Below are 24,577 nucleotides of genomic sequence, written 5' to 3'. Positions count from 1 at the left end.
TCCCATCCATTCCCCATATAAAAAACAAAAACAAAAATCGTTTTATATAAGTAAGTAGCTCACAAGTTCAGAACAACCCACACAACTAAAAATCCATCTTCTCTCTCTTCACTCTTCACACACATTCTTTTTCCAACCTCTTGTTTTCAACAAAACATTTTACTGCTACTAGAAAACCACAGTTTTAATGAAATTTGAGCTAGAAATAACGTTTGTTATTTTGTTTTTCATCTTTTTGTTTTTCTATTTTCTTTTTCTAACACATTTTCACTCACAAAAGAAACGTAGATCCTTTCGCAAAGATCTATTTGTTTGAGTTTTTTTTTTTTCTACTACGTTACTACTACTACTACTACTACATTGTGTTTTGAAACAAGTTTGACCGGTTCATCTTCTTCAAGTAAGTTCTCTTTTACTGTTTTTATTTGTACTATTTATTTGATTTTGTTGTTATGATAAGTTTATTATTTAGGTTAACTTTAACAGATTTTAAGTTTCATACTAGTTCAATGCATGTTTAGTTATTTAGATTGATATTACTGATTTGTTTGTGTGCGTGACTGGACTGGACTTGACTTGACTTGACTTATTTGTGTGTGTGCAAAGTAGGGGTAGATATTATAATGGTTGATGTTTTAATCTATTGTGATATTAATTTGTGCTTCCTCATTTGTCGTTTATACATTGAATGTACTTTGGCTGATGTTCATGTTTGTTTGTTATACTGCAAAACGTATTAATGCTAGTTCGTGGTTTTTGTTATATCAATTATGAAGGGTTTTTTTAGGTTGTTGTTATACTGCGTATGTATGAGATTTTGGAAAAACATTTCCTCGGAATGTTAATGCTTCGATTATGTTATGCTTCACTTTGTATGGTTGTCGGGGTTTTTGTTATCTCAACTGCTAAGGTGTTTTTTTTTTTTTATTTTTGGTGAATCTGTGGCGCAACAGAATGGGACGTGGACGGAAAAAAGAATCACAAATGAAGAAAAAGAAAAATGAAAGGCATACCTTGGCTGATAATAGAATACCACATGCCCGTGGTGTTAATTCCAGTGCACCTGCATTTCATTATACCAAAGAGCAGCTTGGTGGGGTGATATTTGCTTGTAAAACGGAGACAATGGAGGAGTGCCTTACAAACCTGCTTTTTGGTTAGTATGTTAGTTTTAAAAGCTACTTACAGCATGTCATTTGGTCTCTAGACTCAAAATTGGGATTTGGTGGTTTGAACAATTCCAAGCAGACTCTGTTTATGCAATCATGAGTAGTATCAGAATTAGGTGACATATAGAACTGTATTAGGACAAATCGACATTTATACGGGATAGCATTAGAAGGGCCACAGTATCCTAGAGATGAACCATTCAATGCTTACATGTTCCATTATGCATATTCACTGAGGGTGTCAGTGATTGAGGGGATTTGCACCTTTAGAGACAACAAACCTTAACTTTTTATTGGAAAGGTTTTGCTGGTGAAAAAAAGCTTAGGGAGAATATTCAAGTCCTCTAAAGTTAGACTTACTTAATAGATGCAGGACCAAAGTCGTATATTCTCTTACTTTATTTAAATCTACGTTTTTATGGCACATTGCTTTGGAAGAATATCTTAAACCTTCTGGTTATTTTTGTATATAAACCTCATTGAGTGAAGATTAAGTATAACTGTGATGTTGTAAATGTTCAGGTTTCTTGTAATTTATTAAGTGTTTGTTGTTGGCTCTTATATTAACATCCCAAATATCGCTGTCATCAAGTCATGCACTTATTGACATTATCAGATACACTTTAGTGCTCCCTTTCCTGGCGCCCCAGTATAAGACATAGGAGCATAGCTATTGTCAGTATTATCAGATACGAGTGTGTTTGTTTATAACCCCATATTTTGCTTTTATTAGTTTAAGAAAAGAATAACTTTTTGGTAGTTTCTTAACATACCTAATTTTCTTGTTGATTTACTATTATTTCGGACTTACACTGTGTTTTTCTTCAAAAGTTTTATTATATCTGTAATAACTGTTGTGCAGGTTTACCAAAACAACATTACTCGTATGTCAAAAATATTGTGCCAGGGCTGCCAATATTCTTATTCAATTGCAACGGTAGGAATTTATATGGGATCTTCGAGGCAGCTAGTCATGGCTGGTTAGATATCAACCCACATGCATGGACAGATGATGGTTCTCAGAAGACTAAATTTCCTGCGCAGGTGCAGCAGCATACTTCTTTACCTTTCTTTAGTGATATGTCTATCTATACTGTATATGTATGAGAAAAGCAGTTTTCTGATCACATGATGTTTAATTTGCCAAGGTCCGTGTACGTATTCCGAAGCAAATCAAGTTCTTGCCAGAGATGAAGTACAAGAAGGTTATACAAAAAAACTATATTGATGAATTCTTCTTTCGGTTTGAACTTGACCGCAGACAGACTTCTCAACTGATTTCATTGTTTGAGTCATCACCTGCTACTTTTAGAAGACCTCTCCAGGTATCCAGTCCTAGAACTGAAGGAGTGAAGTTAATCACTGAGGAAGCTTCAGCTGAATATGTCACTGCAACATCGGGACTTATTGCTGGGGTAGACCTTCCCATTCCAGGTACACGGACATGGGCTTCCCTTTTCAAAGAGACTTGTGAGTCTGATGCACGAAGTGAGGCGGATGATAAAAAGTCTAGTGTTTCTGAGGCTAGTTGGGAGGAAGAAAGCTCATCTACTCCGTCTTGTTGGGATGAAGATGAAGGGACTTCAGGCCTTACTCCTTGCAATGACAAAAGGATGACGTCAACAACACAATTAGATAGAGAAGCTACTGAAGATGAAGAGGAACTCACTAGGCTTAAACAATTGCCTTTTGAAAGGGAAATGTCGAATTCAGAGGAAAGCATAGATGTTTTCAGTGTTTGTGGGACGGACCACCCACATGTGGAGGATAAACATTCTCCTACAACACCTTTGCAATCCGAGTAAGTATGAAAGTCTTTCCACTCATAAAAAAAAAATGAAGTCTTTCCACTGATAATAGATTTTGTGATTAAGATTGTAAGAATCTGTTTATTGTAAGCTGAAAAGTATGAAGACGTTTCGAATAACGTATCTGCTATTCAACCTAAAATAGATTTAGGTGTTCAATATGGGGAATGTGTTTATTTCAAGCTGAAGTGATGGGCTTTTAACAGGGAAAATCTGAATTCCGAGGAAGAAACAGAAGATGGTTATTTTCCTTGTGGGACAGGCGACAACTTAGCATCCAAGAAGTACGAAGATATGTCCTCTAACTTGTTTGGCCCTCCATCTGGAATAGATCAGGTATTTAACTGTTTAAACTCTCTTGATGCTCTTAGTTTCCTGACTTCCTGTAGCATTTTTATTTTATTTAATATTGTTATTATTGTTTCTTCTTCTACTTCAATACTCACTCTTTAGGTGGCTAACCAACTTTTTGGTTATCAAATGTTGTCTGTAGTTGAAGCAAGAACTGGAAGGGGTAAAGGCTTTTTCTTTGAACCAACATAACAGGACCTGCGCGTTGGAGAAAGACCTGGTACTTCTGCTCAAACATATTAAATATCTTTAATAACTTTGTTACTGTTAAAAGTTTTTTTTTTTTAAATCTGGTAAAAGATTTTCATTATCAAATGATAGAAGTCAATTACTGTTAAAAGTGTTGGTAATGATAAGTATAGCTGTATAGCTTTGTGCTTTTTTCAGTTCCCTAATTGGTAGTTGAGTTCGTAGCATCTGAAATTGGATACACTATTGGTCCTTATGCTGTAACTGCAATTATTGCCAACCTTTACAGTATTATCGAACTTTGAAAAACTTTATTGTCTGTGTAAAAATGAGTGGATTGCTTATAGGTTACATTCTTGACATATTTTTTTCTTACCTAACAATCATTTGCTCTAGTATCCTAGACGTGTAGTTCGTTTGCTAGTGCGTGAATTGGACATTGATGATGGATATGTTGCATCTCTTTTTGTTACTTGGGGACTTCATCATCCTTGCCTAGTGCAATTGAACGGATATTAATTTTGGATACTCTGTGTTTTATAGTCATGGATGTACCATGTGATGGGGGATAAGAGAACTCAAAGGTTAACTTAATAATGTCAATGATTTCTTTTAAAGTAGTAATTTTTTATAAGGAAATAGTTAACAATGTGAGATTTTCACTCAGTTCCTAAGCTCTGTTCCATTTGTATATTTTTCTTGGTAGTTATTAGTGCCTACTGTGGTTCGGTATGCTCTACTAGCATCTGACCACTTATACTTGGTGTTGTGTTGAAAAAATTTCAAACTTAGAATTTTATATATAAGCTGTTTATCTGTATGGCCACTATTGTTTTGAGATAAAGGTAACATCTATTATGTATGTTCTAATGATTCAAATACTCTTGTTGTTCGGAGTTGAATAAACAAACATTTTTTACTTCCCTTTGGTTATGCATGTGTTTACTTGTTTGTGCTCTCTTCTGTCATTGGGTGTTGTAGGCATTCTTCCTGTTGGTGAATGTATTTGATAAATTTGCAAGAAAACCCATATTTGTATAAATTTACATTTTAGTGTGTGTCTGCTGTGTTTTCTTTGTGATTTTAAAATGCGTTTGGAACTAATATAGTTTGGCATGTCAGGCCGATTCAAGGATTCTGCTGCAACAATTAAGAGATCATGTTATGTTGTTGGAGTCTCAGTTGCAAAATCCTTCAACAGCTGGCATCAAAGTCTGGAAGGATGCGTGTATTAGTGAACTGCCTATTGATAAATCTGATTCAGGTATGCTTTTTATAATGGGAGGATACGATGGTGTCTCATGGTTGCCAACAGTGAATTCCTATTCACCATATGAAGATATTGTGAGATCTGTCAAGCCAATGAGCTCTCTACGATCGAATGCCTCCGCAGCTGTGCTGAATGGTCTTATCTACAACTTTGGTGGTTGGAATAGCTATAGCAATCTGTGGTATGATACAGGTACTACTTTTGCTCTTTTTCCAGCTCTTACATTCGCGGTTTTCCTGCTTTGCAAGGAAGTGACTCATGTTTTATGTTTTTGAAGTTGAATGCTATGATCCGTTGAGTAACATGTGGTTCTCATGTCCTAAATTACATGAGAAAAAAGGATGTCTAGCAAGTGCTTCTTTGGGTAATAGGATATATGCAATCGGTGGTGGAAATGGCAAAGAGTGTTTTAAGGAGGTTGAAATGTTTGACCCAACTTCTGAAAAGTGGATTCCTTCCCATTCGATGCTACAACAGGTATATTTATCTACTATTTTTGTTGAATATGACTGATTATTGTATTGGAATATGATGAAGTACATTTTTTTTCCCTTTGTAGCATGGTCTAGGTAGAGTGATTGCCCCACACAACAGCCAAGATGGCTAAACATGCTGTACCCACACGTTAACATATTTTTGGTTTACTCAATACTTCAATAGTGTACCTTGGTAACATGTCTGAAGATCAAAATATGTATGTGAAATACATGTATAGTGTGCTATAAGTTAGCAAGTCTTGCTCTGAAGACCAAGCTATGTTCTTCATACATCTGTTGGCTTGTGAATGAATGGAGAGCTAATTAAAGCTGAATTTTCTCAAACCATAACCCTTGCCCTGCAATGCAAATGGTAGAAGAAGAAACACAGTTGCACACATACACACACAAACAATACATTAAAAGTGAAAGCAAATAAGTACCTAATTTGTTTGTATGTTTTAGATTTGACAGGACTCATGTTTGTCCCACTCCATTTTGCCAAATACAGTCAAGATTAGCTTTTTGTGCCAAAATAATGTGATCTTATAGGTGTTGATGAAATAACCTTTGTTATCATAAACATTATTTCCATACCCTTTCTTTGCCATTTAAAGTAACTTCTGCTATTGCCTAAAGGTTCAAAATCTAGAAAATTATCTGTTTCTTAAAGAAATAGATGCACCTTATTATATAATGCAAAGAAGAACCTTATTCACTTCTATCCCAAGGCTTTCATCCATGAGTGGGATTCTTAAGTAACAGGGGAGCTTCAGTTTCGGGTTGGTTTGTACTCTTTTCTTAGAAGCCTCCTTTTCGTTTATGTTCTATTGTGTTTACGAGTTAAATAACACGTGACTACCTCGCACAAGGGGAAACATGTTGACAAAATATCATATGAGAAAGAGATGCACTTAACAACTCTGACTTTTCTTATGTTTTATGATCATGACTGTTAATCTTTGTCTTTTCATGTTTCATACATATGTTGCATTCCAGAGATCTAAAGCGATTTATATTTTCGACCAGTCTTGAACGTTTGAAGACACAAATTTTTTCTTTTCAATGTATCAGTGTACAACTATGAGTATTTTTATTCTTCCTGTGTGTATAACACGCCTCAAGAATTTATAGAACTTGTTATTCTTGAAATTCATACGAATTTGATACGTATTATTGCTTTAACACATAGATATATATACACTCCAATCGTTTGATTAGAGGAAATTGTTTATACTACTTGCTCTTTGATTTGTCAGAATACTAATTATTTGTGGGAATACCTAGGTGAGAATGTGCTCGAACCCAATTCTTCCCAATTCCCAATTCTTGACCAGTGGGCCACTGGCACTCTCATGGAATATTTACATTTACTTGAACAAAAATGCCAAAAGATGCACCCGTTTCTTTCTTTAATAGTTTCAATCCCTTGGGAATTATCACTTAGAGTTTTCACCTCCAATTATATGCTGAATTGTTTTATTTATAACATATAAGATTTTTTTTTTCAATTTCTTATTTTCCAAGAGTTATGCATAGCTTGTGCAGACACAATCCTGTGTAGTTATGCTTCAATTCTTGTTTGACCATGAATATAAATAAGATGTTTCTTCAACTTTTGCAGCGTTTTTCTTCTGCCGCTGCAGAGCTTGATGGTGCACTTTATGTTGTGGGCGGATATGATGGAAACACATACTTGAAGTAAGCCCCTTTCTTTCCCCCAGCTTCAAGATAGTTTATGTCTTTTAAGTTCACTGAAGTTTCCAGACCTTCTCTACCAACCACGGACCAAAATATCGCTGATATATCCGATATATTGCCGATATATATCGGTATTTTGGTACACCGACATCGATATTTCCGACATATATCTACCGAATATAGAACTTTTTTTCCCCGATATGAAACTTTATATCGCCGATATAATCATATTTCGATATAATCGTATATATCGGTTGATTTTAAAATATAAATCCGATATTTCCAATATATTTCCGATATATATCCGATATTTCTGATATTATATTTCCGATATACCCGATATTTTAAATAGTTTGGACTGGTTACCAAAAAAATGGATATATCCGATATGTCCGATATATATCGGTTTTTGGGTACACCGATATATTCATCGATATCGATATTTTGGGCCTTGCTACCAACAACCTTATTAGGGACCTTGGAAGATACCCACCATGTTCATTGCTTGAAAAAAATAGCTCATCTTAAAATTGCTATCAGCACCATTTCTGGTTATTAAATGGATTGTTTATAAAACTTTTCAACTCTTTTAGTAAGCTGATTAATGTTCACTTGCGCTGATTTTTTTCTTCTTCTTGTAAAATATGTATCTTCATTTAGAACAGATAGACCTCCCAAATATCTCCCCTTGACTCATTCAACAAATGGGAGCATGAGGGTGTGTTTGTGCATGTGTGTGCACATCTCTCTCTCTCTCTCAAGTACAAATCACTTTTTATTTTCTTATCTCATTCAGTCTAGGCGAGGGATGGTGGGACGTGTCAGCATGTGTTGTCTTGCTTGGGCTTTGCACACCCCCATCTTCATTTATTTCTCCAAGTGCCTCCGTCCTTCAATGCCTTTTTTCGCACTTGTCTTTGGAAGTGCATAACTTTTATAATTACATGTTAAGAATGTGGACCGAAATCTGGTGGTCCCACATGGGATAAGTGGAGAGTTCATTATGTGTTAAAATGGTGGGATCTCACTACAACTGGTATGGAGGCCTTTTCAGGATAAAACCCCACACCTATGGATAATTAAATAAGGATAATATCGGTACTAGGGAGATCCAACACTAAACATTACAATTTACATAGAAAGACACAGCCATATAAAGTGTGTGATCCCATGGTGGTGTGCGGAAACCTAACATTACATAGAAGGACAGAACATATAATGTGAATGAGAGTAGGTCACAACCCCATGGCATCAAGTTGGTGCTTCATTTAATGCAGTTTTCAATTCCAGCATTACCATTGTTTCTGTTTATACCTCCAATTTATGGATTTTCTACCATATCATAATGAATAGGAGGGCATACAAAATTTTACCTTCTCTTTCTGGCGTTAGACATCCGAGGAATTGGATTTTATGTTAAACCCATCTTAAAATTTCTGAGGTTATTGTCAGTTTGCCACCTTTAAATAGAATGCTATATTTACAAGCAAGGCAGAAAAGCAAAGCTATCTATAGAACTAGAAAATGGTGGGAGAAAGTTCCACCTGTTTATATATCAAATTTTAAATATTAATCAAGCAGAAACATTGCCACTACTTGGGAGAATGGGAGATTCATCCTACTAATTAACTCAATCCTTTACTGTTGCAGATCGGCTGAACGATTTGATCCTAGGGAAGCTTCCTGGTCCAGACTTCAAAGTATGAACACATGCAGGGCCAGTCACACCTTGACTGTTTTTCATGGAAAATTGTAAGTTCATGTTGTTTCCTATTTTAAAAGTAACTGATGAGAATGTCTCTTTATTGCAAATCCTGACAGTGTTGTCCCCAGTCATCCATTATTGTGAACCCCTATCCCAGTTCAACGTTGTACATATTGGTCCTTGGGCACCACTCAATCCATTCAAACCACCAACTCTATAATGGTGATAATGAAAATGGTAGGTCACTAGGGTTTCATTTCGAATATTTGCAATTGATACTCCCGTCCTCAGTTTAAAGAGGTCGAAGGAAAATTTACATGGTAAGATCAGCCTAAGCGCAAGCCACCAGAATCTGTTTCGAGACCTGTACATTATAATCTTATGTATTAGCTCATGCCATCTTGAGAAATGTAGGATGGAATTTATAACTAACTCCTTTTGCCTAACGAGAGCTTTCTTGATCTCATAGAATATATAAATAAAATAAATGCATGTGCTCATTCAAAAATCACATGACCATATTATGATGTGCTAGTGTTTTGGCTATCCAATCTTGGCCCATTGTGGGGAAAACTATTTGATGGATGATTTTAAATGCAGATTCGCTTTGGGTGGTTATAATGGACATTCATATGTTCCTAGCATTGAGGTTTTTGATCCTCGGATGGGCTCATGGCTGGAAGGCGATGAAATGAAGCAACCTAGGGGATACTTTGTGGCACCGGTCATCGGAGAGACAATTTATGCTATTGGAGGGAAGAACGAGGGCAACAACATGGTTGATACTGTATTAATCTACACCAAGACTTCTATCACTATGATATACTTATATTTTATATTTTATTTATCTTCCCTCTCAAGAAAAAGGTTATTTTGATCACAAGACTTGTGACTGTGATGACAGGTTGAGGCATACAGGATAGGCCAAGGTTGGTCAGAAGCCAAGTTAAAGGGCATCGGGAAAAGGTGTTTCTTCTCTGCCGTCCTCCATTAAAGCCTGTAGAAATTCTATTCCCAGCCGCTTGACTTTCTGGACTGTTTTATTTTGAAGCCTGGTGCTTAGAATTAGATTAGTAAGATACTGTCAAGAAATGCATTTGCAGTCTGACTTAATGATACTGTCAAGAGCCTGGTGCGTATAATGACGTTTAGACCACAGTACCACACAATCCAAAAGGGATTTTTTTAAGTTGTTACTTTGAGTTTGGATGATATGTATAGTTTGATACACAACGTTTTAAGAAAATCCAAGTATACTTGTAAGATTCACCTGAATGTTCACATTGATGAATGAAGAAAATAGGACTAAGATTGAGAAGATGACGTCCCCTGTGGATCTTTCTAAAGGTTCGCAAAGACGGACGCTAAAGACTTAACCTGATCTAACTACACTCTGTTAAAGAGCTAAAAACTGCATTTTCGTCCAAATCTATTTATGGCTGCTAGTTGTGACTTGTGAGCACTCACATTCTCATAACTTGAAAATCTATGTATGGAAAGTTGTTGTGGCTCGACTCCCACATGCTTCGTAGAAGTAATTGATAGCCCTGTAGAAGAGTTTGATGATAGAGTTCTTAGGCATCCTTTGTAAAACTGAATCGTTGGTAGACTTGGTAGCTTTATATCAGTTGTTGTTTCCTGTGGGATTCAGTATCTCAAAAACATTTAGGACAAGAGCTCCAAGGTCTGGTTGTGAGTTCACTGAGTTGTGACCATAAGATGTCGCCATTTTCATCTCAAACGTGGTCTTGTTAGAGGGAATACAGCAAAAAGATGTCGCCATTTTCATTTGGAAGGTTGTCTTTGTTATTGGATTTCTGAAAAAACTAGGCATGATGTTAAAAATTAAGTGCGACTACCTTGTTTGGCGTGACATGCCACCAAATGTAACCAAGATTCCATCAAATCATTTGTCCTTAACTAAAAGGATCCACTAAAAATGCCGACATCTGATGTGTATGTGTCTATGTGACCATTTGCAAGTCTTGTGCTTGACCTGACCAAAAGAAAACAATCAAACCAAGTCATCTGGCAAGATAAATTGAAAGTCACTCAGCTAGATTGTCTGACTAACCAACCTAGAACGATGGGAAAGCATGGCTGCATCAAGGTAGTGGTAGATGATTCCAGGTATTCTTATCCTGTGCCTATAATTGGCCTGTACATTGCAGCAGCATCTTTGGTGTGTTTTCCTGGCTATGCTTTACGATGTTCTGTCTGGTCTTCGTCATAGAAAACGATGGTTACCATGTAGAATGTTCTCACTTAATTCACTCACATTGACTCTCTTGTCTATAGCTTCAAAAATCCCGGTAGATTTAACGACAACTATGCCGAGTGTTGAGGACCAGATTTCAAAGCTTACTGGGAATGTCTTCATATGCATAGCTATGGGCTTTTTCATGCCTTCTCTTGGAATCAGTACAAATTCTGAATCATTTACAAACATGGTCGCTTTGAGCATTTTGGTATTAACTGTTTATTTCAACACTGCTATGCAAACGTTCACTGGCATTATCTTCTTGTTCAAAATAGAGCATTTCATTATCATGACTTTTATGCTAGCAATGCTCGCAATTTTGTGGATCTGTTTTGTGGTGGTGGCCTGTGAAAAGGACTTATCACTTGATCATAATAAAGATCTCTTTACAAAGGGTCAAAGAAGTATGTTACAGAGACTGAAGTTGAGTTGTATTGTTTTAACTATAATCCTCAATTTGTGCTATGCAGAAACATCGAACTATATATTGTTGCGGGGTTATGCGTACTATCTTTACTTGCATTAATACTACCTGCGGTTAGATATTTTACTTTGGAAATTTGTGGCGGGAGTTCTGCCTATGGTTGGTCAATGGGAGTAGTAGTCGTAACCCAGATCCTGACCATCTTACTAGGTAGTTCAGCAACTAGCTTTAGATTGTACGCCTTGTCTAAATGCATGGAGTTGGATGTGAGTGATGACTGTGTATGCCGACGCAAAGTTTGTGATATTTAAGAATCCTTTATTGAAAATGAATCGAAAGGATTATTGTGGCCTGGTGTTCTTTTCCACAATGTTGATGTTTGTGATCTTGCTTAATTCTATCCTCTTAATTCCAATTAAGACACTGCTTAAAGTTCTAGAGTTCTTGTTTGGTCTATGCCTCAAGCAAAAGTATAAAGACGATGAAGACAGACGAATATAAACATCTGATTCATGAAGGTGAGTTGAGGTTGTAGGAATGGGTACTGATGAAAAGTGTAAAGGACATGAAGAGATGTATGGAGATGAACAAAAGCGACTTTCCAAATCATCTTTCCCAACTCCTTTCTCACAGAGGGCAACCCATAGAACTAGAAGATCAAGGTTGTAAAGGTGTGTTTTAGTTATCCCTTACAAATATGATGGGAAAAGAGAATAGATTTGGAAATGGAAAAGACCGAGTTCGTTGTTTGAGCGAACTGCCTACGTATCTATCTCTCGATTCTGAGGGGAGAGAAGAATCAAGTCTGACGTAGTTCATATGAGAGGTATTTATAGCTAGGGAAGGTGGATCTCTATCCCACACGTGTACTGACAACCACAAATGTAGGGTTGAGATTGAGAAGGAGTATTGGAATGGTGTTGGTAGGAAGTTTGTAATAATGGGGAGTAGTTACAGTGGTTCGTAATTTGCGGTATGTGATTGAGTAAGTAAGGCTTTGGTAATGATTGCTTCTAGAAAATAGGCTGAGTCATGATATAGAACGATCTGTGTAATGATGTACGAGTCGATCTGTTTTAGAGCGATCTCGTAACTCGTGGACATGAGTTAATGATGTAGGTCATTCTGAAGGTAGTTCGGAGAACTAGGTCAGAGGTTGGTGTGGTATTTCCACTATGCTGAACACGTGCTTGATATTCCTGAATGAGAATACCACTCCTTCACACAGCCCCCTCTCAGTAGGTCGTGTTGTTCATTGAAGCGATATGCTGAGAGAAAACAGTGGCGCGTGTTGAGCAAGGGTGAAGAAATGGACTAGCCTGAATGGAAATACCCGACCGTACTATGGAGGCCGACTCGTGTGGGTAGACGAATGGATGTGGAGTGATAGCTTACACGTGGTTGGCACGTGAGAGAATCTTAGCAGTTGATGAGGAAACGTGTCGCCGTTTTTTTCGGAATTTTGAAAAAATAGGTCTTTGGTAGACGTGTGCGGGCAAGGGCTTAGGCTGTAATCATGACACATTGGGAACTGGATGGGCGGTTACACAAAACCAACGCTTGCAATCTAAAGAGCCATTTCTTGCTTCTCTTTCCAGAAAAAAACTTACTACATCAAGAACTTCCAGGTTAGTTTTCTGTCATTGTTGTTCTTCAACTCTCTGCTTTGTTCTTGCTTTTTGTTGTTGAGTTGTTAGGTCGTCTGTATTGTTGCTTGTTGTGGTAGTTGTGAGTTATAAGAGAAAGATGTCTGATTCAGATGATACGCGATCTAATGAGATTCACGAAGTTTCCCTGGGTTGGGATGATGTGGAGGAGGAGAAGGATGAGTCAGTTGATTGTGAGAGCGAAAATGGTGATGAGGATGAGGTTAGGGGTGGAAAAGATGATGCACGATCTGAATCTGTGGTTGCTGTTACTAGCACTTCAGGTCACGATGAGAGATCTTCGTCTAGTGGGCTACCTCCTAGGATTGTAGACAAACGTGTGCTGAGGGCGTTCAACGATCTGAGAAAGACTTACGGGATAAACTTAAGCGATCTAGAGATCCACGAACCAGGACAGGACGTACAGGTCTTTAGTGATAAGTACGACCCACCGAACTACGGGGTTATAGTCTGTGAAGGGCAGTTGAGGGCTGGTATAAGAATACTGCGCTCTCGAAGCTGGCCTGTGCGTTTTTGAATTTTTGTGGCAAAGTGCCCTATCAGTTTGTGGGTAACACATGGCGGTTGCTCAAAGTGTTTGACATGTTGAACGCGAGCGGTGAATACCAGATAAAGGTTGCTGACATTATTGAACACTACTTAGTAAAGCGATCTCGTGCTCTTAACTTTAGCGTTCTGGACGGTGTGAGTAATGAGTCTTGGGAAAATAGGTCGTTGCTATTAGTTGGGAACTTCTGTGCTAGAGGGTTTGGTGTGGAGAATAGAATGTGTGACTTTGCTGGTGGGTACCAGTATATTGTTTGATTGTTTTGATGTTGCATCTGTTGATTTTGTATTAAACCTGCTACTTTGTTGTTTTTGCAGAGCTTGCTATAAAGAGGCGAACTGACCGGAAGGTGATTGAGAAGTTTGTGAGGTTAACTCGAGTTCAGAAACAGGCGAAACTGCCTGAAGTTGCACATTTCTTTGTGGAACGAGGAGGTCCTGCGGTGGGGGAAAAAAGGAGAGATCATAAGAGGAGGGCTCGGGGTCAAATTAGTGAAGCAGCAATGGATAAGCGTAAGAGCGATCTGGTAACTAGGGAAGACAGGAACCAAAGTCGCGCCGGTCCTAAGCGACCCATGGGAGGTGCTGGTGCCTCGGGGGTCGGGGGGTCGAGTGGGTGACCTAAAGGGGGAGTGGGGTCTAGTAGCTCTCCCCTTGAGTTGGATACTATGGTCCTCAAGCCTCGTGATCGTAGCAGCTCGTTGAAGAGGAAGGATGATACGACTGAGCAGGAAGCTTCTCAGGTTATCAAGGCAGCGAGGCATGTTGTCATACCCGAATTTGGCTGCAGATAAAAAACATTATTTGTTCCCCGACTCTTCGATCTCCGAGGTGTGGACTCTCAACTCCCAAAACCCATAAACAGTTTTAAATATGGATAATTAAAACCAATAAAAATTTCAATTAAACAAATGTCATCTTCATTACAAAAATTCATCAAATAAGATTAGGTTACAAATCTCTTTTCAATAACTCTTTAATTAAAATTACAAATGAAAATACAAATAATATTTCCTCAACCCAAAATCTATATCACCTTAAGGGAAACAAAACCTATCTTGAAATGCAACGCTAACGCAAAACCACAAACAAAGAACCAATCTTCTTCAACACTAAACCTCACAAGACTTATCAACGTGTTCATTTCAATCTTCTTCAACACTAAACTCCGGCCAAGACTTATCAACTGTGTTCATTTAATGAACACACCAATAAGCAAACATGAATCGGTCTTATAAAAATGGGTGTGAGTAGCCCAAAAATACAACATATACTTATACCAATATATACAAAACCATAATGACAGTTAGTTCCTCTACCGAGGCCCTAACTTTCAACAACTAATACAACATCCTTAAGCTCAATAACTAAGGCAGTAGTTCCTCCACCGGAGGCTTTAACTTCCCACTAACCACACAACAAACTATACGATCATAAAAGGCATTTAGTTCCTCCACGGGCTTTTAGGTTCTAACTAAACAAATAATCAAAGCATATACAATCATCTATCTAAAGATATATCATTAACCAACATATTACCATAATTATATTAATTAAGGCTTTCTTTGTGTGTCCCTAAAATTCACGTCAGATCTATGTCTTACCTAGTTTCCCTGGCTACCACAATTTACCCAACGCCGAACATGTACATCTACATGCCTCCCCTTACATAATGTACCACTCCTGGCTAACTACCCGAAATGGGATGCCGCGACACCGTAAATCCTCACACGGAAGCCATTATGTAAGTAATGCCACTATTCGGCATAAAATATCACGCGTCTCGTTCTATTTTGCGAACGGAATAATCAAGCCACTATTAAATCGCCAGAGGCCATTCAAATTTTTATGAAACGCCCGAGGGCCAATCACATTACTTTGCCCAAAGGCCATTCAGTTTAACTGAAACACCGAAAGGGCCAATCACATTACTTACGGCGAAGGCCATTCAGATTAACCAAAACGCCCGGAAGGGCCAATCACATGAGTTGTGGTAGCTAGGTTCTGGGATTTTCGTTATGTAGTTTATTCAAGTGTCATACATCTATGACTCATAATCATTCCACTATATCACGCAAGCGTGTCAATTACCTTATTGCACTAAGCCACAATATATAGAAATATCTCAATTATATCTCATAACCACTTTCATACTTTCACGTACAATATATTATTGCACTAAAGCCACAATCCCGGCAAATATCCACAAATACTATACTAGCATCTCATAAATAAAATAATGGAGCGTTTACTTTTATTTCTCCAAAAATATTGCATTTAATATATACATCCCAACATATCATATAATATCACCGTTTCTCCAAACGTATCACATAACATTTTTATTATAGCGTATTAGGAATATAATGTCTCCTAACATCTCAATATCGTCACGTGTCAAAAATACACAACATCAATGTCAAATCTTTCTTAGATAATGACAACCAAATTATACAAGCTTCCACAGCATTTTAGCATTGGATTTGTCCATACAATATACAACATAAAACGTAGCACAATTAGACAGTCCACAGTCCACAATCAAAGCCCAATATATATATGCTTTACACACTACTCAAGTCAAATCTAAATTAGATAATGACCAACCAAGTTATATAATTTCCGATAACATTTTATTACTACATTTGTCCATATAATCAAATGTGTGAAAAACTGGAAAAGTCAACATTCCACAGTCAACGGTTAAAGTCAAAGTCAACACATCATGGTCAAGGTCAAAGTCAACATGCCATGGTCAAAGGTCAAAGTCAACCGTCAATGGTCAATGGTCAAAGTCAACCGTCAGTGGTCAAAGTCAACACGTCATTGTCAAAGTCAAACCGGTTTTGTTCGACAGGTTCAGGGTCATAGCCATGGTTCATGGCTAAAGTCAAAGTGCATGGCTCGTGGGCTCATGACTAAGGTAATGGTTCGGACCCAACTGGCCGAGCCCAAACCTTAGAACCCGAAAGTCTAAAAGTTGAAATACCCATATAGATCTATTTTAAGTCCTATGGAAAATCGGCCCAAAACTTATACTGACCTGGCCCAAAACATAATTGGATTCGGCCCAAAAACTTTAAATTAAACTGGTCCACAAAACAAACTAATTGGAACAGGCCCAACCCAACAGTCGAAGGTCCTAAGCGACTGGCTAAACTGACCCGGTTTAACCCGGCCCATAACTGATGGGGCTCAACTTGAATTTATCCAACCGAAACAGACCTTAGACTTTATTTAGATCGATCTATGTGATCCACTTAAATTCTATGGACCCGCCCACTTAAACATATACAAACTGGTCCCAAAACAAAGGCTAAAAGAATTGGCCCAAAAACAAAACTAAAAAGAGTTGGCCCAACCAAAATTGATGTGGTCCGGCCCAACTAAAATAGAGTCCAAACAAAACATGAACAGTGTCAATCCCTTCATCTTCTCTAGACTCTCTCCTCCACCAGCCACCAAAACGCGCCGGCCACAATCTCACCTCTTCATCAAGTCGGTTCGACTCCTCCTACCAAACCAAACAACATTAATAAAATCAAAAACTCTAATCCTTTAATCCCTATCTCTTTCAAAACTAGATCTAAAAGCTTCTGACCGCCATTAATGGCTTCCCCAACCTTCACTCGACAAATTTCAATCGCTTTGAATCAATCCTCCTAATCCCATCAAACACTCCATTACAAAACACAACAACCAAAACCGTTCAACTAAACATTTATTGGGCGGTTTTCTCCGGCCGCCATTAACGAAGTTCTCTAAGCTTCATCACTTTGGTAATCACCCAATCGACAGTCCTCATCCCCTCAATCAAACCTCATAACCCACCAAGCAAACAACAACAATAAAAAGGGCAGTACCAATTCGAGGTCGCGCCTCCATCAACGCCTGTTAAATGCTTCGACAGAGGTTCAACATCCCACCCAATTTCAACCAATCAACCAGTATAACAACCCCTTAATTCACCGACATCAACCAACAACAACAGTATACCTATTATACCGGTTCAAGTCATATGCCCGACAATTCTCTGTTCTCTGGGCTTGCGCAGACATTAATTCACATAACAGAGTTTCAGCAGTCCAACAAATTTCAATATTTAAGAAAACCATATATAACATATAACTAGTTTAACAATAGGCACCGACAAGAAAAACTAGCGCAAGAAGAATAAACAGAACAAAAACGGAGCAGAACAAACTCCGAGAGTAAAGTCTTTTTCTTTGTTTAGGTGAATTAGATTAAAAATATATATATATAACTACTCACATGACGTAACAATGTCTTGAATCCTCCTCCCAGATAAATTCGCTAGCTCAACGCCGAGCAAACAAACTTCAAGCTCTGCCTCCATTTTTAATATTTTATTATCTTCAAAACCCTATTCTCTAGAGCAATGTGTTTATATGCTTGGGTTCGAAACCCAAGCCCAACACGAACTTCGAGCCCAAAACCGGAGATGAATTGAATCCAATCCAAATTTATTTTTAAATAAATAATTAAATTAATTAATAAATAAATAAATAAATACGTATTTTAAATACGGGCGTTACACATGTGGTTGGAGATAGCTCTAGTCTTTGAAGCGTGCCGGTTTTGTGAACGAGTTGGTGGTAAGGCCTCTCGTAGCTCAAGGTCGAGGCCTGCACCGCTCATGGATCTGGAGACCTTTAGGGTCAATCAGAGTTCGCCCCCAGCGCCTCGAGAGCCCAGCTCATCAACGAAGTTGAAGGCTCCAAGTAAGGTGAGTAGGAAGTCTGTTATGGCTAATGATGATTTGGAGGGCCAAGTGGTGGATGTTGACAACTAGGGGGTGCAACGTGCTGTGAAGCGAACTGATGTCGGCTTCAGGTCGAGTAAGATTGCATCTTGCCTGCTTGACCACATATGCCTGGATGGCAACCGTAAGGAACTGGACACCAAGGGACTCGCTGATAATCTGAAGTGAATGGACATGGCTCACTGTCTGGTAAGTGACGTTCTTCAGATCTTGTTCCTTAGGTCTGTACCTGCATGTTAATTATCGACTATTGTTATACTCTTGTGTGTGTAGCTTGTGAGTGGATATCAGAAGTTGAAGGAGATTGCTCAAATCGCTTAGTCAGAGAAGGAGTCTGTCAGCAAGCTGAGGAAGAGGTGCAAAATGTCCGGGAGGCATATGCTTCAGATCGCGAGGATTTCAATGCGCTGAAGAAAGAACACCAAGACGTTAGTTTGGCCAAGCTTGTGATGGCCACCGAATTGGAGGATGCCAAGCAGAAACTGCATGCCGCTGAGGAGAAACTGGCGGATCAAGAGATTGTCAGGGTCACTGGCTATGCCAAGCATTGTAAAGACATCGCTCAGGAGGCTACCAAAGCTTACAACGTCCTGGACGCTGATTTCCTTGAGCTTGAAGTAGAGTATAAAGCTTTCAGAGAGGAGCATGAACGCGGGGCTCCCAGTACAATAGTGCTAAACGTACCGGGAGATGCATGTGATGCTCCTATCTTGCCTAAAACTGCTCTGGAGGTCGCTGAGTCCCGAACTGAAGAGGTTGCGCCGGACGTGTTTGTGAATGTAGGTGCTGATGGTCTCTCGCTTGTGGTAGGTGATGAGGACGCTGCGGGGGTTGAATTGGATCCCTTGTCTACCGAAAATATGTCAGTCCTGTCTTGAAGCTGGAAATTGTAACTTGTTTTTGTTGGTGTTGATTTCGTATGTGGTGATACATTAGAGCTGGTTTCCCGGGATAACCTGGGCAATTCGCCTTAAGTAGTAATTTTTGTGTTGTATCTGGACGACCTAATCTCCTGGATTGTTCTGGGGAGTTCAAGAAGTGATGATTGGTGGCTAGTCGAGCTGGATTTCCTGAGTAGACTCAGCAACTCAGTTAGTATATGAACTGGGGCTTAATTTTGGCCGTCAGTTCACTCTTTTGCTTGTATTGAATGCATGTTTCTTCTTTTTGCTCAATTACGTGATGCTTTGAATATGATATTCCTAATTTTGTTTGTAAATGTGTGGCTGTGCATATGACCTTTGGTAAGAGTGGGTGAGGCTAAGTAATCTGTGAGTCTAATTAAGCGTCCCGCTCTTTATTCGTCCTTAACGTTGTAGGTTGCGAATAGCGAGGAGTAGTACGTCTATACGAACTGAGGAAACCTTAGTACATATGACTCGCTCTGCAATTTAGAGCTGAGAGTACCTCCGCACGTGCGTGACACGTGTAGGAATATGAACGGTTGGAGATATGAAATTATGGCTACCAGGTGGCCTAATGTTTGGTGGCTCAATGTAATTATGACGTGCCTTGGGAAGATACGTTATTTGAACATAAAAAAGAACTGTTGTTGGAAGATGAAAGGTATTTGCTCTACTATCTCTTGATGTTGCTGCTCCATGGATCTTGTACACGTTTCTTGATCATTTCCAGGTAGGTATCTTTCATTGTGTTGCTCTGCTTTTTGAACGAGAAAGCTTTGTTGTTATGTTAGTTCGCTGAACATTGGGATGTTTGCAGAATCTACTATGGCCAGGCAACGTGGGGATACTAGTGATAATAGGGGGACGAGGGAAGTATCTCCCCTTGTAATGGAGGAGATTGAGTTCATAAATCGTCGCCGGTGTGACCATGGCAAACGCAAAGTTGTTGCCTCTGGTTCAAGGGATGCCAAACGTGCCAAAGTGGAGGGGTGTTGTACCTCTGGTTCATGCGAGTGACCTAGAGGTATAGTGTTCAGGTTCCCCAGTCGCGGGGAAGGTAACGACCTGGGTGAAGGTCACGATGCTGCTGGCGGCAAGTTGTCTCCACGGGCTGGTGACGTGAGGAGCGACTTCTTCTACGTTGGGAAGACGGGGAAGAAGTGAATGGTCAAACGCTCTGACTATAGCTTCCATTCAACCTCCATATTCCAGCCTCCAAGGGATAGTGTTGGACGCTGGAGACGACTTTGAAGACCACGGATTTGGCATGTTGTTTGGTGAGCTCCTTGTTTGTACTGGTTTCTTGTTATTTGATTTCTTTTTAACATTGGTGTTTTCTTTAGTTCCCGGCTTAATTGAACTGCTTCAACGTCTTGATAATGTTGAAAGTGACGCAATTGAGTTGCTAAGGATAATGCATTACCCAGGAAGTTGATAAGAAGAAGCTGAAAGTATTGAGGAAAAAGCATCAGGATGTGTTGGATGAGAAAGCCAGTTTTAGATTCGATTATCAATCATGAAAAAATTGACCTCTGTGGTCATTCCAAGCATTGCCAAACCTTATAAAAACACAGAGAGGATTTGATCGAGTTCGTGAAGAACATGCTTTGCTAGAGGAGATGTATTTTGATCTCAAGCCCGGAGCAAAATCAATTTGAGGGTACCGTTGCACTTGTTGTTAAAAATATTCGAGATTAATAATGCTCCTTCCACCAAACCTTATCCTACCGATAATAACACATTACTAGCTATGATTCTTTGGACTTGTGCGTAAGCTGAAAATTCTTTGAATGTTTTGCCTGTTTCTTTCTCTATAAGAGATTAATACTAAAGAACTGGTTTCCTAGGCTTGCCTGGGCAGTTCGCCTTTTGGGTACATATACAAAACAAATTGGTTTCCACGCGCGCGAGTGGAAGTTCAATAATCCCCAAAGTTGTAATGATACCGATTTGGATTTCTGGGTAGTCCCAACAGATCGATGGATTTGTGAACTAGTTTCCTGAATTTGTTCAGGCAGTTCTCATTATGGATGTTTATGGAACGCATGCCCTTTGCTTATGCTTATCTGCTTGTATCTATTGTTTTAATTTGTTCATAATAAATAAGGTATGTAGTGGCTGAGAAGCCTGAGACTTAGCTTAGGAAGAGTCTTTGCTCGTAGAGAGCATTTGCATCTAGTTGATCCTTAGAGTTATAGGTCCTCAACTAGTGAGAAATGGAGAGGCTATGGAGCCTATGAGCTCAAGAGAGCGTGTTGCTCGCGGAGAGCGTGTTAGCTTAAGAAAGCGTGTTGCTCACGGAGAGCGTTCTCACTAAGTTGATCCTAGAGTTATAGGTCCTCAACTAGTGAGAACTTGAGAGGCTATGGAGCCTATGAGCTCAAGAGAGCGTGTTGCTCACGGAGAGAGTGTTAGCTTAAGAAAGCATGTGGCTCACTGAGAGCGTTCTTACTGAGTTGATCCTAGAGTTATAGGTCCTCAACTAGTGAGAATTGGAGAAGCTATGGAGCCTATGAGCTCAAGAGAGTGTGTTGCTTGCAGAGAGTGTGTTAGCTTAAGAAAGCATGTTGCTCACGGAGAGCGTTCTCACTGAGTTGATCCTAGAGTTATAGGTCCTCAACTAGTGAGAATTGGAGAGGCTAAGGAGTCTATAGCTCAAGAGAGTGAGCTGCTCGCGGAGAGAGTGTTAGCTTAAGAAAGTGTATTGCTCGCTGAGAGTGTTGAAACTCATGAGAGTGCTGAAAGTTTGCGTGTACTGGTGGTGCTTTCAATGCGAGTTCCATGTCTTGTTGATGACATTGAACGGAGAAGGTTGTAATAATGAACATAAGTAAATTATACCAAACTCTGTACTAAATAGAAATATGGATTGTAAAAACATCACACTTTTATTGATAAAATTTCTTTAACAAATAAGTGTTCCAAGGTCGTGGTAATAGTTTCCCTTCTTGAGTTTTAATCCAGTACGCTCCATTATCGACGACGCGTTCCACTATGTACGGACCCTCCCATGTTGGTGCTAGCTTAGAGTCATCTTGAGTCTTTTTCAGAACTAGATCACCAGGTTGAAAGGATCAAGGATTAACTCGCTTGTTGTAGGATTTCTTTAGAGTCTGATGGTAAGATGCCACTCGGCCGCCAAGTCAAGTCCGCAGTTCTTCCATGAAATTCGACCTCCCCGAAGCTAGGGCGGAGTCATCGTGGTCCGGACTTCGATGAGTTCTGACCAAGTCGTAGTGACTGTCAGTTCGGTATGAATAACGGCCTCTATGCCATAGCATAAGGAGAATGGCGACTTGCCTGTTCTAGAGCGAGATATAGTGTGGTGAGCCCACATAATGTTCTCTAACTGATTTGGCCATTGGCTCTTGTTCTTTTCAATCTTTTTCTTCAAATTCTCCAAGATTGCTTTGTTGCTAGCTTCTGCGTGGCCATTGCTTTGAGCATACTGGGGAGTGAAAAATGCATGAACGATCTTCCACTTGGCCAGAAACTCCTTGACTATTTTTCCCTTGAACTGGGAACCGTTATCCATCACCAATGTGTGTGGCAAGCCAAATCTGGTGATGATGTGTATCCAGATGAAGTTTCTAACGTGTGATTTTTTGACATGAGCTAGGGGGATTGCTTTGACCCACTTAGTAAAGTAATCAGTTGCGGCCAAGACGAACCGAAAGCTAGTGTTTTTTTTGTGGGATGAATGGTCCTATGATATCCAAACCCCACATATGAAATGGCCAAGGGATTGCAATGTTGATTAACTCGCGAGCTGGTTGGATAATATTATGGCCAAAGGTTTGGTATTTGATGCACCTGAGCACATACTTTTTGGCATCGACCTGTATCCGTGGCCAAAAGTATCCCCGGGAGATCGCTTTGTGAGCCAAAGAGCGATCTCCCGCATGGTTCCGCCCTCATGAATTTCTACAAAAATCAACTGGCCTTGTTCTGGGCTTATGCACCTCAAATGAGGTCTGCCAAAAGACTTTCGAATAATTTGTTTTTGATTAGGCAGTAATGACGTGCCTGATATTGAATTTATTTAGCTTTGGTATGCTCTTCTGGGAGTGTACCGTGCTGGATGCACTCTATAATGGGTTGCATCCATGTTAGACTTATTTGATCGTCAGAGATTGGGCACAGAATTTCTAGGGCATGTTCAGCTTGGTGAGCAGGTTGGTCAATTGCTTCAATGAGTAACTGTCTAGGGGCGCAGTTCGGTGTTTGAGTAACCAGGTAAGCTAAATTGTCCGTGTGACGGTTCTCGTCACGCAAAAAGTGGTGTATGGTGGCTTTCTTGAAAGAATGAAGTAATTGATAAACAACTTGAAGGTATTTAGAAAGGTTACCTTCATAGGTAGTGTACTTTTAGCAATCTGGCGAACAACCAGTTGCGAGTCACTAAAGACTTGAAGTTCTTGTACACCGAGCTGTAGCGCCATTCTAAGCCCCATGATTAGTGCTTTGTACTCAGCCTCGTTGTTGGAGGTCGCGAAATCGATGCGAACTGATTTCTCCATCTAGGGACACTAAGACGACTCTGATTCCACTCCCTCCGGGGTTGCTAGAGCCATCCACGAAGAGAGACCAGATGGACTTGTCCTGCTTCTTCATGGATGGGATATCTATTTCTGATTCCCAATTCAGGTAGTCGATAGGAAAATCTGCCAAAAAATCTACAACGACCTGTCCCTTCTGAGAAGTACGTGGGACGAACTCAATGTGATGTTCTCTGAGCTCTTCGGCCCATACTGCCATGTGGGTCATCTTGTTTTCCTTAAGGAGGATCTTATTTAATGGGAGGTCGGTGAGTACTTTGATTGGATGTGTTTGAAAATAAAGGCTTGAACTTCCTTGTAGAATATAACAATGCGAGTACTGCTCTTTCAATGTAAGAGTAGTTCTTTTCAACTAGTGTTATTGTCTTACTTGTGAAGTAGATCGGCTTCTCTCAATTGTTGTCCTCTTTGAAGAGAACCGAACTGATAGCAAAATCCGATACTGCTAGATAAAGCCCCAGCGTTTCCCCATCTGTTGGTTTTGCTAGGACGGGTGGTGTCGTCAGGTATTCTTTGAGGGTGGAGAATGCTTAGTGGCACGTACTGGTTGTTCCATGAGAACTGTTCGCCTTTTTTAAGAAGTTGTAGAAATGGTCGGCATTTGTCTGACGCCCTTGATATGAATCGGTTGAATGCTACAACCATCCCTGATAGCTTCTGTATTTGCTTCTTTGTCTTTGGATCAGGTATGTCCAAGAACGCTCGGATCTGGTCTGGGTTGGCTTTGATCCCTCGTTGGGATACCTGATACCCCATAAACTTCC

The 24,577-nt window shown here is 39.5% G+C and overlaps 1 protein-coding gene across 2 annotated transcripts; it reads left to right on the top strand.

Moving 5' to 3' along the window:
• Positions 1-317: 317 nt before the first annotated feature.
• Positions 318-9,938, top strand: LOC147490023 (uncharacterized). 2 transcript variants are annotated; one of them, XM_086573381.1, is made up of 12 exons: positions 318-400; positions 954-1,156; positions 2,032-2,213; positions 2,318-2,970; positions 3,184-3,313; positions 3,471-3,548; positions 4,640-4,979; positions 5,128-5,264; positions 6,888-6,964; positions 8,615-8,716; positions 9,270-9,456; positions 9,574-9,938. In XM_086573381.1, the coding sequence occupies exons 2-12, from the start codon at positions 955-957 to the stop codon at positions 9,661-9,663; spliced, it is 2,178 nt and encodes a 725-aa protein (XP_086429507.1). In that variant the 5' UTR covers positions 318-400; position 954; the 3' UTR covers positions 9,664-9,938. The 2 variants fall into 2 exon arrangements, with proteins under 2 accessions (XP_086429507.1, XP_086429506.1); XM_086573380.1 differs by having other exon boundaries at positions 5,065-5,264.
• Positions 9,939-24,577: the final 14,639 nt, after the last annotated feature.

Source organism: Coptis chinensis, chromosome 7 (genome assembly GCF_015680905.1).
Source record: "Coptis chinensis isolate HL-2020 chromosome 7, ASM1568090v1, whole genome shotgun sequence".
Taxonomy (NCBI): domain Eukaryota; kingdom Viridiplantae; phylum Streptophyta; class Magnoliopsida; order Ranunculales; family Ranunculaceae; genus Coptis; species Coptis chinensis.
This window is presented reverse-complemented; position numbering and strand designations above follow the sequence as displayed.